We start from the raw sequence: 14,320 nt of genomic DNA on the forward strand, positions 1-14,320 counted from the left end.
AATCACATTTATTGGAAACATTGTCTTTTCATGTTTATTTTCCAGCTGACAACTTGTATGGTCTTATGCATATGCCCCCTGTTCGATCACTGATTTAAAAGATAGCTTCTGCCTTGGACTGCAGTTAATGGAAGAGCACTGCTGCAATACACAGAACCTACTCTGTACAAAATCTTTCCAATAGTTAAACAGCTCAAGGCATTGAATTATAAAGGGAAAACAGTCAACAACAAAATTATGTCAACGCTGCCCTGGCAAAAATTCAGTTTGTCTAACTAAAATTTCAAGATCTAACTAACTAACACAAAAAAACCCTGTGAAACTGACCAAGTCAACAGTGACATTTTCCACAGTGTTAATCAAATATAGAGCTAAAACGAAAAGGGGGGGGGGGGGGGGGGAGCAACTGCCCTTGACTACATCACTCATTGATCAGACACATTATTTTTGCACAGCACTGCAGTCACATGATAAACAAGATTTTCTGCTGGATCATTCATGCCACCATTCATCCAAACACATGAATCGTCTCTGCAATATGATGCAAAAACTTCCATATTTAATTAACCTTTTTTTTTCTTCTTTTTTTTTTCCTTTTTTTTTTTTTTTTTATAATGACAACAGTGACTGGCTCAGATGTGTCACATGGGAAAAGTGAGTGAAACTGGATTTGATGCAGATGCAGCATCATGTATCTGACTTTGGCTGAAAAACAATACAAGGATGCTGTCTTTTTGGTTGATATTAATTATCAATGAATGAGACAGCAATCTGTTATCTTGCTAGTGGGATGTTGATTCTCCATACATCAGAATCCATACATGTTGCTGACACTTGACAGAACAAAATGCTCAACTTCGTAAAAAGTTGCCAACAGGATAAACTGATCACTTCCAGATTATCCAAACATTCATAATTTGGTCCTCGATGTCATGTATAATACATTACAACTGAACAGAAGTCCAGAAACTTTGTTTAATGCCATCATGATTAGCATGACATGGTACTGTTCATTTGCAAATAATCATGACGAAAAAAAAACATAGCATATTTCTTCCTTACCAATCACGCTTCTTATGTAAGTTGCTCTATTCCTGATGATATTCAGAAATAAATCAATGAACACAGAAACCATCTATGATGTTCCTTCACGAGACCTCAGATGGAACAAATATTTGAAAAAGCATCCATTCCCCACATTGACCACATAAATGACCAACACCATGAGCATGTGAGGTAGCAATCAATGGCTCTGAAGATGATTTTTTTTTTTTTTTTTAACCAAAAGACTTCAACCTACCTGTCATAAAATTTGCACTGTTCAAAAGCACAAAGATAACTTGAGCGCATTTTTTTCTGAAGTATGTGGTCTATTTGACTGAAGGAAATGCGTCTCTTAATTTGTGGTGGAAAAAAAGAAAGCGAAAGGTGTGTTTGAGGAAGGGAAGATGATGTTGGTTACAAAGAAAAGCATCAGCCCAGTCAACGAAGAAAGCTTGCCTGAACTTTAAAATATTTCTTTGTCATTTAAATTTGTTTCCTTTTCAAACGTTTGAAGACAAAATGTTATTGAAAAAAAGAAAAAAAAAAAGACAGACTGGTCAGGTTTTCCAGCAGGTTCAAATTCTGTAGTGATGCACAGTCTCTCAGGCCATGAAGACAACAAATATGATGAAAAAGATGATGAGAACAGCAAAGATCTTGATCATTAACCATCGGTTGGAGGAGACAGACTGAAAATACTTGAGGATCTCAGAGTGGGCTGATTCAATGTTCACTGTGGCGTCGTCCACATTGGAGTCTATCCTGTAAGCAGAAAACGCATGAAACTGAAACTTAAAGAGTATTGAGTCCTAAACATGTATATTTAATCTTCTGCAGAAGTTCAGACACGAAAAGGGTCATGTTACTACAGTAGAACTATACTGCTTCAAGAAAGTTAAGGGCCAGGCAAAAAAAACATCGTAAAAATTAGACAAAGAATACAAAATGTAGCAAATTTCACAAAAGTTGGCTTTTATTATCTGACATCATTATACGAGTGAAAATTCATTGAAACATCATTTCGTTTTAGAGAAATCAACGACTTAATTATCCTACCCCTGAAACAAAAAGTCACAAACAAAAACTCATTTGATTCACAATGTCACTTTAGTAGCTGTGTGTGTCCTCCATTTGCAGCCTGGCACTCTCCACATCTCTGCCTCATGGACTGAACAAGTGTTCTATGATGTTCTGAGGCAAGGCAGCCCACTCCTGCTGCAGAAAACAAAACGGGTCATGAAGGTCTGCAGCAGGTGGGTGATTCTGATGACCCTTCGTCCAAGCAGGTCCCACAAGTGCTTGATGGACTTTAGGTCTGGTGAACGAGCCGGTCAATCAAGACATTGGATGTTCCTTTCCTGAAGGTAGTCCCTGACCATCCTAGCACAATGGGGTGTGGCGTTGTCATCCATAAGGATGGCTCCAGGACCCATGGCCTGGAGGGCAGGCTCAATAAGTGGTTGAACGATCATGTCTCTGTACCTCACGCCAGTGAGGGCCCCTTACACAAGGTGAAGGGGAGTTCTGCCCCTCAAGTGGATGCCTCCCCACACCATCAGAGAGCCGCCTCCATTCCAATTGTGCTCACGGACACAGCCCTTTGCATAGTGCTCACCTGGGCGTCTCCGAACACGAACGCGGTCGTCATTGTGGGACAGGGTGAACCAAGACTCATCAGAAACGGCCAGACGCGCTCATCTGTGTGCTTGAGTCAGTGAAACTCTTAACAGCTGCCCTCCAGGCTTCAACAAGGCCATAGCGAGCAGTCGCTTGGCTAATGCTGATGTTAGCAGCCTTCCTGAGCCGCATCCTGAGGTCATTGGCAGTTGTGGTTCTGTCGCACTGACCTGAAAGAACAATGTCGCTCTTGGCCTGCCAGAACAAGGCCAGTGTTAGGTGGATCCAGCTTTTTGGAACCTCTTGTTTAGCCACTGAATTCATGAGTGGCTCACTCCAAGACGTCTGCCCACTTCTCATCCTGAAATTCTGTTTTGCAGCCATGCCAGGGCTCTGCCACAATCTTCTGCTGTAAGTTGCTGTCTTGCTGGCATGGTTGTTTCACCTTTTAGCCCAGAATTTATACCCAATTTTAACCCTATTCACCTGAAATGTGTTCACAGTACACACCTTATGTTCTTCGTGACTCTTGCAAATTTTAAAATGAATCCGCAGTTTTAAAGCTGGGTAACTGCCTTTCTTGGTAAAAAAAAAATTGTGCAAAACACACAACTTTCCAGCGCATTTGCACGCCTTTGCTCAAAGGTCAGGATACAGTATACCTGGGGAAAATGACTGTAAACGCTGACTGTGCAATGATCCAATCTTAAACTGATATAAAAAGTCTTCCTTCTTTCTAAAGAAGAAGATAAATAATCTAAATTGCCTTGATGACCCTTAACTTTCTTGGAGTACTGGAGACTGACAAATTCTCCAGTCTCAGCCAGTTTAGTGCTGCTTAGGTTTGAATCATAGCCATTGTGAAAGTCAGTCCACTACCATATTTTACAGACAAGGCACTTCCATCCTTATATTAAAAAAATAATAATAATAAAATCTGACTCCTACAATGGATAAGTGCAGCATAAGGCACACATCAAAATGACAAACAAGAAGTCGGGCAATGATGGGTCAATGGTTACTGCTGCTACAGCTTTGTTAGCACTTTCATCAGAACTCTTTACTTCTTGTTTCATCTGCTCACCTGTCTGCTCTGTTATCTTAGCCTTGTTGAATCTATCTTGTTCCCCCTACCCCTTGCGTGTTGCTTTTGTGAATGTGAGTCGCTTGTAAGCCATTCTTCTTCCTATTCTTGGGACGGTTTCATTCATTCTCACTGACACAAACATCATACTTCCATGTTTGGTGGTCAACTTCAATATGATTCTAATTCTTGTCTGTGTTTCAACAGATTGTGATTGTATGTCACCTTATGGTTCAAAGGTTGTGCTCATCAGAATGTGGTAAATACTGTCCCTTAAAACACCTCTGGGTATACAAAGTCCAATCTCAATTGGCACTGACGTTCGTTTTTGCCTCTCCACCACTTGCCTCCTTGTCATTTTCTATTTCTAAGCTCTATTGTTCTTAACTTTTGTTTATAACTCACCCTAGAATGTTTATATCTCAACCTGCAAGGTCATTCATCACATCTAGTGTTTGTATATATGCACAATACGACAGGAATGAAAACCTTTCTTATTGTCCAGTCTAATTCACAATATTTATGTTGTGATGTTTTCAAACAAAACACAGAATTAAACCCAAAGCCTGGCACCCACCTCTGCACCATCTCCTCCTGCTCTTTGACCATGTGAGCCAGCTGTGTGAAGATGGAGCCCAGCTCCACAATAGTCGACTCTATGCTCTGCATCGTGTCTGCTCGCTCTTGGATGTACGAGTCCTGCAACCACACAACCCTCATAAACTGACACCTAATGTACTAATACATTTACGGTTCTTATAATCACTACTGCTACAATCTCAATTAAGTACACTTATTCTTATAATTATTACTATTACTACAAGTACTCGGTATGCTGACTTTTAAGCTGCAGTCCTGAAGTTTCCACACAAAAAAAGGTGTGGGTGTCGCGGGTGGGGGGTTAAGAAAAAAACCTAATTAACAAAAAAAGTGCCAACTATATTAGCCAAAAGTTAACAATAATAAACCAAATATACACAACAAAAAACATGGTGAAATCTAACAAAGTCGCATCCAAACCATCAGTTAAATATAAATGAAAAATAATCTTTTTAATTGTCAACAAGCAGATCAACACAATCTCTGAAAGGTTCTATTAATATTTCTACTCTGAGCAATCTGTCTAAAGCAACATTAATGATTCTGTAAAAATTCCTACACATTTGTTTTCCCTCTGACCAACCTATCTCAAGCTAAGCATAATTCTATCACAACTCATAAAAAAAGCCATAAAACCATAAGATCCGCATGAGCTTTTAAAACTAGTCCTTAATATAAACAAAAGAAATCCAAAGACACATTCCAAAAAACTTAAGACATGTTTGATGAGCTAAGCATAAAAAGTAATCATGATATGAACCTGAATGTAAAAACCACAAACTGTCTAAAGATTAAGTGGCAAATTTGGGACAAAAAAACAACCAACCCCCCAAAAAAACAGCATCATGTATGATGTCATCAATCAACTAAAGCAAAACAACCGTAAGTTTGTCAGCCACAGCTTAAGAAAGAAAGGGAAAGTTTCAGTTTCAAGGATGTATCACATGCAGACTAATCCATACACGCAACACTGCATGTGCTGTAAAAAATTCATTTTTTAATTTTTAAAGAAGAAAAAAGAAAGGAAGAGATGTGTGCCTTGTGCATAAACCCAATGCACTAGACAGGCCTTGAAAGCCTGCCCTAAATTTGTTGAAAAAATCCAAAATAAAATTTAACACAAAAATTAAACAAAAATAAACAGACTAGGCAGAACGTCAAAATAAAAGGAAAGATACATACAAGGCAAAATGAATGAAATAAACTGGATATAAACGAAAAAAAACTGCTCTATTTTCCAGCCCCAGTGTTAGCACTTGTGTGGGACCCACCTGTTCCTGGACGATCTGTTGCTGCTGGTAGTGGTTGGTGTTGACAGTGTCCATGTTGATGGCCACCTCCCCCCCGTGACTCACCTCATCCTGCAGCAACACCGACCCCGCTGCCAACACAACAACATACACATGCTTTTAACATGAAAAAAGCTTTAACTCTTTCACCACAATATGTGATTTTTGTTGACTGGACATTAGTGCACTGCCATAGGCGACTTTTGTCGACATTGAGGGGTCATGTTAATAAGACTATTTTTCACTGTAACAAAGCTTGCAAGTTGCAGCCAGTTTCCCCGCCAAAAGAACGACGACTGACCTTTGCTCCCTGACCCAGTTTGAAGTGAACAAGTCCACTGTATTGTTTTGAAAAGAACTGAAGCCTATGACTGAGAGCATCCTTTCTAATATATCTGGCAATGGGGTGTGCTTTTCACACAGAAACTTGGCGACGAAAGAGTTACTCTAACATACCCACCATGACCCACTGGAGCAGACTTCAGTGCCGCTAGTGACCTTTCTTAGTACATTACCTCCTTTCAGAGTGCCTATGCAGTACCCTGCTTAACCTTACCTTGAAAACTAACATTACATTTCCTGACACTTGCTTGAGAAGTCTGTTCCAACAGTCCTCATCAGCTAAGGATTCAAACTCACAATGTTTGACAGAGATGGAGGAAGACATGCGGTGAGAATTAATTGGAATGGGACTCTGCAGATGAGATTACTACCGTTCAAAATACAGTACAAATCTTGAAAGGGAATAACAAACATCCTGTCCAGATGTGTGAAGTTAAAAGGTATCGAAGGGGAATGTGAAAACATGGTGTGCATAGCTACTTACTGTGATGTCCTTGCAGAGCTCTGGGGGGCAGTGTTGCTGTCGCTGACACAGCTGACTGAGAGAACTGCTCCCTCCGATTTTTCTGGTGCTTTAGGTTCTGAAGAGAAAGTCCAATTTTTTTGTTACTGTTTTTAATACCGATCTTAGGTATGCCATGCTCAATAAATCTGACTATAGAAATATGAACTCTGTCACCACCATCAACACATCCAAATGATTATGAAGCAACAACCGACCCCTAACACAAGCACACGCACACATTCATTTATAAATGTAAAACATAATCGTAATTTTAGAAACACAATAATCATCCATTTCAGTATGGATATGTACTTCCAAGAAAATAATATATGCTTTTTTTCCACATCCAAAACCCTTTCAAATAAACAACAATCAAAACCATTTCAAATAAGCAAAAAAAGAAAAAAAAAAGGGACATCTGCTTTCCACAGTAGGAAGCATGAGTAGGTTTCACTCACTGTCATGATTCACATTTAGTAATGCATGCCCTCATTTCTTAAGTGACTAAACTAAAATCTGACACACTTATCTACTGACAAAGAGATGGTTTTAAAATCAAAAACAAAAAGAAGGAAACCCAACCAATACCTGGTAATATGATCACATCAAAAAAAAACTCTGACATGGGACAGCCTTTTGGGAAAACTGGAATACTATCAACCATTTAATTAACCAAAACTGGCATGAATTCATAGCTGAGTTTCATTCTCCCATCTAATTCTCTGCCTGGCGTTCCAGTTGTTATATTACATATAACTGCTCAGTGACATTTCAGAAGAATCCATAATCAAGCCCAGAATGGGGTAACAAGGATTTCTTTAAAACTGATCATGAGATAATGTAAAGCCATGGATGTCTGTTCAAGACACTGTGCTATGACACTTTAGCGGACTACAGTAATCTATGTTCTCACCTCTGTTCTGACTTCCAGTACATGCTTGAAGTCATTGGACATTGTTGCCAACTTGGACTGTAAGGACACACACACACACACGTGTGAGACAGAAGGAAACAAAATACTGCAAAGGGATATAAGACTCCAGTACCACTAGTGACATTTCTCGAAACTTCCTCACGTCAGTACAAGAACCTATGGTGAATGTTCTATCTTCTTTGCTGCTCCTCACATCTGGAACAACCTTCATCATATCCATGCATCTGATTCTATTACTGCTTTTCACACATCACTAAAACTCTTCTTTTTAAAACCTATTTATAAGCACACTCGGCTTCCTTGTTCTCCAACACACCCATGTCAGCTCACTTTGGAAGTATTTAGAGTGGGAAAGGGAGAGTGTGTGGGGGGGTGGAGGGGGGAGGGCTTTTGAGAAAGAGTGGTCATGAATGTTTTATGTAACTTGTAATATTTTTCTTTCATGTAAAGCTCCCTGAACTCTTAGAGAAATAGGGTGCTGTATAAATGTACATACTTATCATTATTATCATTATAAGATGATTTCATCATCTTCAAGTATGAATTAAGTTTAGTGATTGAAAAATCATGATTTTACAGCCCAAAGGTTTACTGTTGCATCGTAACTTGAAAAACATAATACTAAAAAATATATCAGATGATAACATTCTATTATCTTAAAAATAAGCAGCAGTATTCTTCCTTCACAACTTTTAATGTTCTTAAGTAAACTCTAACTGTACTGAAGTAATGTTTCCCTTCATCACCTTGTAGTGCACCAAAGTGAAAAAACAAATCCTATTCTGTAACAGTCTGTGACCTAAGCATGATTTTTTTGTGGGTATTCAGAAGGAAACAATGAACAATAAATATTCTTTTGTCAAAAGTTCTGGCAAAGTGAAGTACCAATCAAAAGTTCTGGCAAAAGTGAAGTACCAATCAAAAGTTCTGGCAAAGTGAAAGTACATGTTTGACTTGCAGGAGTAATGCCTAATTCGACACACGAGTCAACGCACAAAAATGAACATTCTTTATTCACCACAGGTACTATACAACTCACTCCCTTCCTTTCCTGCACTCCCTCTCACCTGCAATGCCACAACCACAGAGTTGGAATGTGTCTTCAGGTGTTGGCGATGACCATTCTGTGTCTTCTGTGACCTGGCCACCTGGTACAGGGAACACAACATGTCAACTGGTCACTGGATGATTTCATCTTAATTCACTCCATGTACAAGCTGATGATTTTAGACATTATATTAATTCCTTCACAAATGATCTCTGTTCACCATAATTATCACTTAAAGTGCTTGGTAAAATGAAAATTTTATTCTAAAAACAAAAATTTTAGAAAAAGAAGAAAAAAAAAAAAGAGAGAAAAAAAATGGAAAGAGGACAGAGGAGTTTTGGAATGATTTTTTTTTAACAGGAAAAAAATAAAACTGAACAAGCAAATGCTGAGAGATATACAATCAAGTAAGACAGAAAGAAAATAAACAAGTAACAATATCAACAGGCATATTTGATACACACCACACAGAGATCTAGTTCACTTACTCCCCCACCCAACTCCCAACCTCCCCCAGTACCTTTCACTCCCAACCTGTCCTAATGTTCTCTCCATATATTCATGCTCATTTTGTGCAAAGGAAAAATTTTTATTTGAATAACAAAATTCAGGGAGCACATCATATAAGCCAAAGTAGCTTGTTGATCCAAAACTATGGTATACTAAAAAACAAACTTTATGTCTGTTTAATTTATTTTTTTCTTGGGGGGTGAGGGGGCTTGTTACACTGTATGATTGTACATGCTAGGAAATACTCTGCAAGGGGTACTTACCGTCTGTAACTGAGCAATTTTCTCATTTAGACTCTTGATGTCCTGTTTGATAATGTAGGTCAGCTCCTGTATTTCCACTGGTTTATCGTCGAATAGTGATTTCCTCTGTGCCACTGCATGTCAATAATAAACTTCACTGTCAATTTTTTCATCTGATAACTATCTAAACGGATCATGTACAACTATTCTTTTCTTGATCAGAAACGATTCCATGAATTAAATAAATCAGCAAATCATTTAATCAAATATGAATTTAACCACTCAGTTAAGTAAATTTATCAAGGAATATGCTTGGTTATATATTTACCATAATTGACACCTGGTTCCATAGGTCTATGTCAATAAAAATTATACTAAGCACTGATATTTGCCTCAAAGCTTTGAACAAATAAAAGGTTATATTCAAAACTAGTTTACAGTTACACTAAGACCATCAGTTTACTTACCTAAAGATGCCTGTTTTAAATAAATATACATTCAAGCTGTGCCCATGAAGACTTTTTCTCAAAGGCTAATAAACTATTTAAAGACAAGGAAATTAGTGGGAAGTGCAGACATTCATCCATCTAATAGACAAAAAATAAATCCATGATAATCAGCTTTCAAAGTCTTGGAGGAAGGTGGCAGAATGGCTAAGATGCTCATCTGCCAATACAGAGAGTCTGTGAGGGTCTGGGTTTGAATCCCACTCCCGCCCTTTCTCCCAAGTTTGACTGTAAGAATCAAACTGAGCGTTTAGTCATCTGGATGAGATGATAAACTGAGGTTCCGTGTGCAGCCTGCACTTGGCACACTGACAAAAAAAGAAAAAAAACCATGGCAACGAGAGTGCTGTCCTCTGGCAAAATTCTGCAGAAGAAATCCACTCTGGTAGGAACACAAATATATGTATATGCATGCACTCAAGGCCTGACTAAGCACGTTGGGTTATGCTGCTGGTCAGGCATCTGTGGATGCGGTGTAGTGTATATGGATTTGTCTGAACACAGTGACACTCCTTGAGAAACTGAAACTGAAACTAAACTGCTGTCTGTGTGGACAAATCCATCTAAAAAGCCACTTCAGGAATTGAAGCATGGGGCATTACCTTCCAAATAAACTATTAAACTAGTATATTGATAAAGAAAAAATAAAAACCCAACAAAATGTAAACTATATTGATTTTTTTTAAATGTACCATTATTTATTCAACTTGACACTTACAAATTGTGAGTTTTTCCAGTTTTGTATACGTGTTGGCAAGGTCTTTCCCAATGTGCCTGTGGACAGAAATGACCATAAGAGATTTTTTTTAAATATTAAAAAAAGAAGAAGAAAAACCAAAAAATTAAAATAAAATCAAAATACCAACAACAACAAAAAAAGAAAAAAAGAAGATACAGCCAAACAGTTACTGAACATTTTAGCCATCTTCAGTCCTCTTCCCTTCATCTCTTCGTGTCACATAAAATGAAAGCATACACTGTTGTAAATTCTTTAGTTACTGCTGCTGACCTGATCCACAAAATTCACCCTGTCCCCTTCTCCTTCAGCTCACTATGGACTAGTTTATTAATCTTTCATAGTTATTGTTAATGTTTTTAAAGCTAAATCATGGTCTAATTCTCAATTCAGGAGCAAGTGCAGCTGGTTCATGTGCAAAAACACACTGGTCCTGTGAAAGAGTTTCAAGGCAAGAGGGAAAATAATTGAAAACTGCTGCTGTAATATTCACTTTACATTGAAATAAAAAAAAAAAAAAAAAAAAGCCTGTTCTGTCGGACCTTTCCGTTCTGAGTTCACTCCAACCCTTCCCTCACTCCCCAAAATATTGGCAAAACACTGCAAGTTTTCACCTATAAATGACAATTTTTTTTATTCCACATTCCCACTCAGTGCAGTGTTTGATATTCCTCTCTGCAGAAGAAAGCACTGCATAAGCAGACTGAATGACTGCATTACGTATCTAATACTCTGGATGATTACTGACAAGTGTCAGGTTCATGGCACTGTCGTCATTTTGCTTTCTTATTCAAGTCAGTCAATACTGTTCACAAACTGCAAACCATACCACACAGCACACACACAGCACACACACACACACACGCACGCACGCACGCACACACACACACACACACACACACACACACACACACCACACAGTGACACACAAACACATGTGCATAAATAAAACAACTTCAACAGAAAAAACAAAAACACACACAGTACTTCGCTCTTACTTTGCAATTCTAGAAAATTCACTCCTTTGTTGTAAGGCTCTGTTCTGTCTGTAAGCAACTCCATTACCCTGGAACAGGGAGAAAAGAAAGAGCCTGAAGCTAATGAAGCTTCTGACAAACATTCTTGTAATGATCATAGTAGTCAGTTATACTTCAGGCACACACATCTTATCAAGTTATGCAGCTGTGCACAGTTCAAAGACATTCAGACCATGAATGTGCACACACGATACATACAAGCATCTGTTTTCCTGTCTTTCCTTTCAACACATCTGTTAACACATTCTTATCAAGACTACAATAGGACATGCTGTTATCTATGCCATAGAGTGTAAGCACATAGAACTCTCAACTACTGTAGTGAAAATGAGCAAATGCTGAATAGATGTTTGTTAAATCTTGTATCACTCTCATCACTTCCTGGCCATCCCACAACTAAAGTACATTTAATCAAATCAATTCATAAAAAAAGAACCATTCTCTCTTTGCAACTCACTCTCTAACCTGACCCTAAAACCAAAAAACAACAAAAAAGCACACACAAAAATCATTGTAAAAAATTTTTTTTTAAATTCTCTGGAGTTAACTTTTCCATCTCGTAAAAGTTATTTTCATTGATAATAGTTTGTTTTTTTAATACCATGACAGCAAAACAAAACAACAACAAAGCAATCACAACCTTAACTTTGTTGGTTCTAGAAGATTCAGTACAACAAAATAAAAAATACCTGTCTTGACTGCAGCAGTTTTACAGCGGACATGAACTCATTGGAGCGATCTCGACACGTCATCTCTGGGTCTGGTGGTGGGGGAGCAGCCTGTGGAGGGGGTGAGGTGCGGAGGTATCTGCTGCCTTGCTGTGCCACTGCTGGAGACGGAGGTGCTTGGGGTCCCTGGCTGTAGGAGGATGGCTGAGAGCTATCAGACCCCGAGTTGGTGCGCCTGCGTCTTGCTAACATTGATGATGCTGCCTCTTCTGCATGCCCCAGTAGTAAACTTCAGTACTGCTCAACCCTCGCCAGCCGAGAGTTTCTGTTTACAAACATTTCGCTCTTGTTGAAAATATCTTTATCATTTAATAATCAGACAAAAATTGAGAAAAGCATAATGGTAGGGAGATGGATAGGTCTCAGGATTACAATAAATACATGACTATCAATCTCCCAGTCAAATGGTAAACAATCATGAGGTTATCCGATAATTCAAGGTTATGAACACACACACACACACACACACACACACACACACACACACACACACAAACACAGACACAGACATGCACATGCACACAGTATCAAGCTGCATTCCACTTGTCCAAGAGGCCAATATTTTGTTTCTGGAATGTAATTTAATGACTGATCTAGGGTGCATGCACTGACACATGGTAACAACATAGACAGCATCACCTTTCACATCTCCTTTTGTTTTTTTCAAGTGTTGAAGGGCATGACAGTGAAGTAGTAAGAGCTTTGTACTTTAAATCTGAGGTCATATTTTCAATCTTGGTAGAAGCACATCATGGATTAAGTTGTTTTTTCCTTTTGTTTTTTATCTTTTTCCCCCTATCTTCTAGTCCTAGATGAACGTATCTGCAGCTATGTCTGTACCCTCAACCTTTTCACATAAATATTTTCTGCATTTTAATATAAAGTATACATCTAAGATCCCTTGAGCCATGTGAACATTAGGTGTTTTTTTGAAACACAAACATACCCTGCATACACATCTGGACATGAAAACAGAGTGCTGCTGCCTGCATGGCAGGGTTAAAATTGGTTGTACACATGTGGAAAACACTCCCCAGCACCAAATATTTTAGATATTATGCTCTCTCAGTCACAGGTTTCGATTCATGTCAAACAACACACCAGACCTATTTACTTCAAACTGGGTCAGGAAGCGAAGGTTAGTCACTGTTCTATCTGTGGGAAACTGGCTGCAACTGTCAAGTTTTGCTACAATTTGAAAAATGGTCCTTTTAACATGATCCCTCTATATATATTTAAGTCCCCTATAGCAATGCACTGTCCAGCTGACTATTACTGACAGACTATGGTCGCCTATGGCAATGAAAAAGTTAAAAAGACATAGACTTAGTTGCTTATATCATATCTGACATTCATAAACAAGTAATATCATTATTCTTTTGTTTTCATCATTTCATGTTATAAAATAAATAACCACATCCAGCATTCTTTATCACCATCACATGGCAAAATCAAACATAATCTAAACCAAATCTAAACATAGATAATTAAACAATATATATATATTGTACATGTACACAGATCCGCGCCAATGTTACTTTTGCTAGTTTCATGATCTTGTAAAATGACAGAATCCTTCTGTCTGAAAATGTTGCTGAATTTTTATGGACAACAGGGTGATAGCAATACATGATTCTGATACAGACACAGATTTTTCACTGCTTAACTAGTATGATTTAAGTTCAACAGACTGAAAGCTGTGGGTGATTTGAAGACTGGTGCTGTGGCAGTTAGACCCTATCTTTGGTGTCCAATCTGTGGTAACAAGCACCCGCAAAGGCCCGTTAGCTTTGCTATTATTTACTTAGCACAAGTTCAGAAAAAACACGTCTACCGCTACTGGTCCGGTGAAAGTGAAACAGCTGACTCCGAACTGTGTACGACTTACACATAAACCGACATGTATTAGTTAACATCTTATTTAATGAGTGTTTTCCAAATATGAGGCTATTGGTACTCACATTCCACTAAATTCCGCTGTTCTTTGCATCAAAACATGTTTACTTTCAATGTTGTCGGATTCGCATCAGAGATGGGTCCACGAATACAGGAAGTTTGGTGACGTAAACGACATGCGCAGTACAAAGTTGAAAAAAAT

At 38.4% G+C, this 14,320-nt stretch overlaps 1 protein-coding gene across 1 annotated transcript; it reads right to left on the reverse strand.

Annotated features, from left to right (window-relative positions):
* Positions 1-20: 20 nt before the first annotated feature.
* On the reverse strand, positions 21-14,320 carry LOC143295819 (syntaxin-5-like). The gene is made up of 11 exons (XM_076607459.1): positions 14,184-14,320; positions 12,184-12,487; positions 11,456-11,523; positions 10,440-10,495; positions 9,237-9,349; positions 8,483-8,563; positions 7,395-7,451; positions 6,461-6,557; positions 5,617-5,726; positions 4,323-4,444; positions 21-1,806 (listed from the first exon to the last, which is right to left on the reverse strand). The coding sequence occupies exons 2-11, from the start codon at positions 12,412-12,414 to the stop codon at positions 1,647-1,649; spliced, it is 1,095 nt and encodes a 364-aa protein (XP_076463574.1). The 5' UTR covers positions 12,415-12,487; positions 14,184-14,320; the 3' UTR covers positions 21-1,646.

Source organism: Babylonia areolata, chromosome 21 (genome assembly GCF_041734735.1).
Source record: "Babylonia areolata isolate BAREFJ2019XMU chromosome 21, ASM4173473v1, whole genome shotgun sequence".
NCBI classification, from domain to species: Eukaryota; Metazoa; Mollusca; class Gastropoda; order Neogastropoda; family Buccinidae; genus Babylonia; species Babylonia areolata.

Coding starts and splice junctions, on each gene's coding strand:
- LOC143295819 (XM_076607459.1), bottom strand. CDS start 12,414: ATGTTAGCAAGACGCAGGCGCACCAACTCGGGGTCTGATAGCTCTCAG. Junction 9,350..10,439: donor ACTGGAAAAACTCACAATTT/GTAAGTGTCAAG, acceptor ATTGACATGCAG/TGGCACAGAGGAAATCACTA. Junction 5,727..6,460: donor AGCTCTGCAAGGACATCACA/GTAAGTAGCTAT, acceptor TTGTGTTGGCAG/CGGGGTCGGTGTTGCTGCAG.